Consider the following 4077-nt stretch of genomic DNA (forward strand, 5'->3'; position numbering starts at 1 on the left):
ATGGAGGAGTCAATGGTAACAGTTCAGGATTCCCACTGAAGTCTCATCATTTGAGTTAAAATGGTTGGGCATTTCAGAGTTACTTTCCATTTCATGAATAGAGGTAAGTCCATTGGCACAGAGCCTGGTGCCCCCAATACTATTAAGGGGGCCCATGAAGTTGTTGAAATTTCTTTTTGAGATCAGAAGAGATAAACAAAGCTGTAGGGTTGAAGGCTGCCTTCATCTTTACACCACTGCAGCCTTAAAGTATAGAAAAATTAAGTTCGGATAAAATTGAAGTGAATTTCAAAAATGACGTTAGAAGCTTTGCCTTTCTCAGATTCTTGAACTGCAGCAGACACCATAGTTCTTGGCCCACATCCCCTTGGCTTTGAATTCCCTGTACATGTGGAAATTGGAAGTGCTGGGAGATTACTGTCTCCTGGTAGAAACTCTCAAACAACGACAAGTGTGGGATTCATGGGTAAACACACCAGGGTTAAATTCTCGTTGCCCACGATGGTAATTTTCTCGACAAAGTACCTTCTGTTGTCTGTCTCCTTTCTCCACTCCCCTACCTGTGTTTGGGGGGTGGTGTCCCAGAAAAACTATTTGCTCTTGAATCCTTTCCTCAGGATATGTTTCTAGGGGACTCATATTAAAGCAAAAATATGCTCGCCGTCTCTGCCTACTCCAAATACCTATTCCCTATAGGCTCGTGTAATTTTCTTTCCTTTTTTAAAAACCGAAATGTATTTGACATATAACATTGTTTAAGTTTAAGGTGTACAACATGTTAATTTGATACATTTATGTGTTGTAATACGGTTGCCACTGTAGCAAAAACTAGCACCTGTGTCCTGTCACAGAATTATGTCTTTGTGTACATGTGGTGGGAATAATTAAGCTCTAGTCTTTTAGCAAGTCTTATAGTTACAGCACAGTGCTGTTGTCTGTGTTCGCTCTGCTGTGCATTAGATCTCCAGGACTTTTCTATCTACTGGTGGCAAGTTTGTACCCGTAAACATCTCTCCTCTTCCTTCCTGTTTTTTATGAGTTTAACTCTTTCAGATTCCACATATGAGTGAGATCCTAAGGTATTTGTCTTTTTTGGTCTGATTTGTTTCACTGAGAGCTGGAGCGCCAAACTCATTTTGCCCCATCAGCCTCGTGGTTGCCTTCAGAGGCCGAATGTTATTCAAGACTGTATAAATGTAATTACCCTGAACAGTTAAGCGAGAGCTCAGTGCTCCTGGGCTGGATAAAACAAGGTGGAGGGCCAGATTGGACCCATGGGCCTTGTGTTTGCCCCCTGTGACTTAGAGGACCCCTTAAGTCACCCCTGAGGTCCATCTGTGCACATGGCGGGGTTCAGTCTTTCTCATGACTGAACAAATACTCCGCTGTGTATATCACCCCGTCTCCACTGCCCACTCAGCCGCTGATGGGCACTCAGGTTGCCTCCGCACCTAGGATTTCCTGTTGTTGAAGAGACACTTGCTAGCTGGGTGGTCTTAGGAAAACAAGTGACACCATTTGAGTCTCTTTTTTACTCTTTGCAAAACAAGGAGGATTCTCTCACCCTGCCAGTCCCAGCTGCGAGGGCGACCCTTGGTCATTTGCTCTATTGCCTTTACCCTGTCTTTTCTTCTCAGACTCCTAAAAAGCAGTGGGAAAATGCCACCTGGCTGGTGACGGAGTTTGTGCTGGTGGGTTTCTCCAACCTCCCGCGCCTGAAGACCACCCTCTTCACGCTGTTCTTCCTCATGTACCTGGTCACCCTCGGCGGCAATGTCACCATCATCACCATTATCCATGTGGATCGGACCCTTCACACACCCATGTACCGCTTCCTGGCGGCGCTGTCCCTCTCCGAGACCTGCTACACGCTGGTCACCATCCCTAACATGCTGGCCGGCCTGCTCATGGAGAGCCAGGCCATCTCCATTGCGGGCTGCCGGGCGCAGATGTTCTTCTTCCTGGGCCTGGGCTGCAGCCACTGCTTCCTCCTGACCCTGATGGGTTACGACCGCTACGTCGCCATCTGCCACCCTCTGCGGTACTCGGTGATCATGAGGCCCGCGGTCTGTCTGTGCCTGGGAGCCCTGGTTTTCTGCGGGGGCTTCTCAGTGGCGCTGATCGAGACCAGCATGATCTTCTCCGCGCCCTTCTGCAGCAGCCGCCGCGTGGAGCACTTCTTCTGCGACATCGCCCCGGTGCTGAAGCGCAGCTGCGCGGGCAGCGCGGGCACAGCTCTGGCCATCTTCTTCCTCAGCGTGCTCGTGGTGCTGGTCTCCTTCCTCCTCATCCTCCTCTCCTACGCCCTCATCGCGGCTGCCATCCTGAGGATCCGCTCGGCCGCGGGCCGCCACAGGGCCTTCTCCACCTGCGCAGCCCACATCACGGTGGTCACTGTGCACTTCGGCTGCGCCTCCATCATCTACCTGCGGCCCGAGTCTGAAGGAAACCCTGACCAGGACCGCCTGGTGGCCGTCTTCTACACGGTGGTGACGCCGCTGCTGAACCCGGTGGTGTACACTCTGCGCAACAAGGAGGTGAGGGTGGCTCTGAGGAGGACGCTGGCACGAAGCCGGGAGTCTCTGAGTAAACGCTTGCTCTGCCGTCCTGCTCTGGCTTTCCCGTGACCGTGCGCCCCCGCCCGACACTCAGTTTGCTCCCCTGGAAAACGGGGGCCACTCCCAGAACCTTGAAGAAACGCCCTGTTTCACGCGGCAGTGAACAAACAGTTCCCGAGACCTAGCACGCACTCCGTAAAGGCTCCCTGTTCCTTTCTTCTGGATCTCCTTGGCTTTGTGGAGTAGGGGTGGGACGCAATCCGGTCCGCAGTGCAGCACGGTTGCCAGTGGAGGGCGCCAATGACCCTGCCCCGCCTCCACAGCCTGTGGAAGAGAGTGATTCAGGCAGCAGGCAGTGGTGAGCAGGGATTGATACTGGGACCAGCACCCCTTTATTTGGTCTTATTCGGAACTTCTCCCACTTTTTTTGGAGGGGCGCTGTGTGCCACCAACCGAAGGCTGCCCTTACTTTTTCCTGCGGGATTGCGCACTCGACTGCTGTTGTTTTCAGGATTGTCCTCTGCCTCTCTTCCCTCCGGATCCTGTGTTTCTTTGCTGCATGATGGGGGGGAGGGGGGAAGGAAGGGGGGATTTAAAAATTTTTAGCGTGATAATATATATGTAAAACAAAATTTGTTTAGTGTACCATTCAGTGGCGTTAATTACGTTCACAATCTTGGGCAACCATCGCTATGGTCTGTTTTCCCAAACTTTTTCCCCATCTTAAACTGAAACTCTATACCCATTCAGGAACGACTCCCCATTTCCCCTCCTCCCAGTCTCTGGTAACTGCTCATCTACTTTCCGTTACTATGAATTTGCCATTCTAGGTATTTCATGTTAAGTGAAATTCTTTAATATGTGTCCTTTTGTGTCTGGCTTATTTCACTTAGCATTGTATTTTGAAGGTTCATCCAAGGTGTAACATATACCAGAACCTCATTCTTTGTGGTGGCCGAGCTTGCCACTGCACGGACATACATTTTGTTTGCTCATGTATCTGTTAGGAAACGTGGGTTGTTTGCACCTGTTGGCTACTGTGAATGATGCTGTTATGAATGTCCCCACACAAGTATCTGGGGGAGTCCCCGTTTTCAGTTTCTTGGGTATGTACCTAGGAGTGCAATTGGTGGGTCATAAGGTAATTCTTTGTTTAACTTCATGAGGATTCACCAAACTGCTGTTCATAGCACTCTGTGTTCCTATCAGCAGTGTGTGAGGGTTGCAGTTTTTTCACATGGTTGCCAACTCTTGTAATATCCCATTACAAAATTATTGCTATCCTACTAGATGCCAAATGGTATCTCACTGTGGTTTCATAGTTCACCTTTGTATAATTAAACCCTGGTGATGGGTTGAAATCAGCCAAACTATCTTCTCTGACCCCAATGAAAAGACATGAGAAATAGTTACAGAAGGAAAACTGGATAGTTCACAAATATGTGGCAATTAAACAACACATTCTTTAAAAATTTTTTAGAAGATCTTATTTGTTTACTTTTTTTAGAAAGAGGGGAAG

General features: G+C 49.0%; 1 protein-coding gene across 1 annotated transcript; it reads left to right on the forward strand.

The window, feature by feature from the left end:
• Positions 1-3082, forward strand: LOC118994253 (olfactory receptor 10T2-like). The gene is made up of 2 exons (XM_037056887.1): positions 1-15; positions 1551-3082. Exons 1-2 carry the CDS (start codon positions 1-3, stop codon positions 2625-2627), a joined length of 1092 nt encoding a protein of 363 aa, XP_036912782.1. The 3' UTR covers positions 2628-3082.
• The last annotated feature ends 995 nt before the right edge of the window (positions 3083-4077 follow it).

Source organism: Sturnira hondurensis, unplaced genomic scaffold (assembly GCF_014824575.4).
Source record: "Sturnira hondurensis isolate 20B ecotype Veracruz unplaced genomic scaffold, ASM1482457v3 Scaffold0000880, whole genome shotgun sequence".
In the NCBI taxonomy this organism is placed as follows: domain Eukaryota; kingdom Metazoa; phylum Chordata; class Mammalia; order Chiroptera; family Phyllostomidae; genus Sturnira; species Sturnira hondurensis.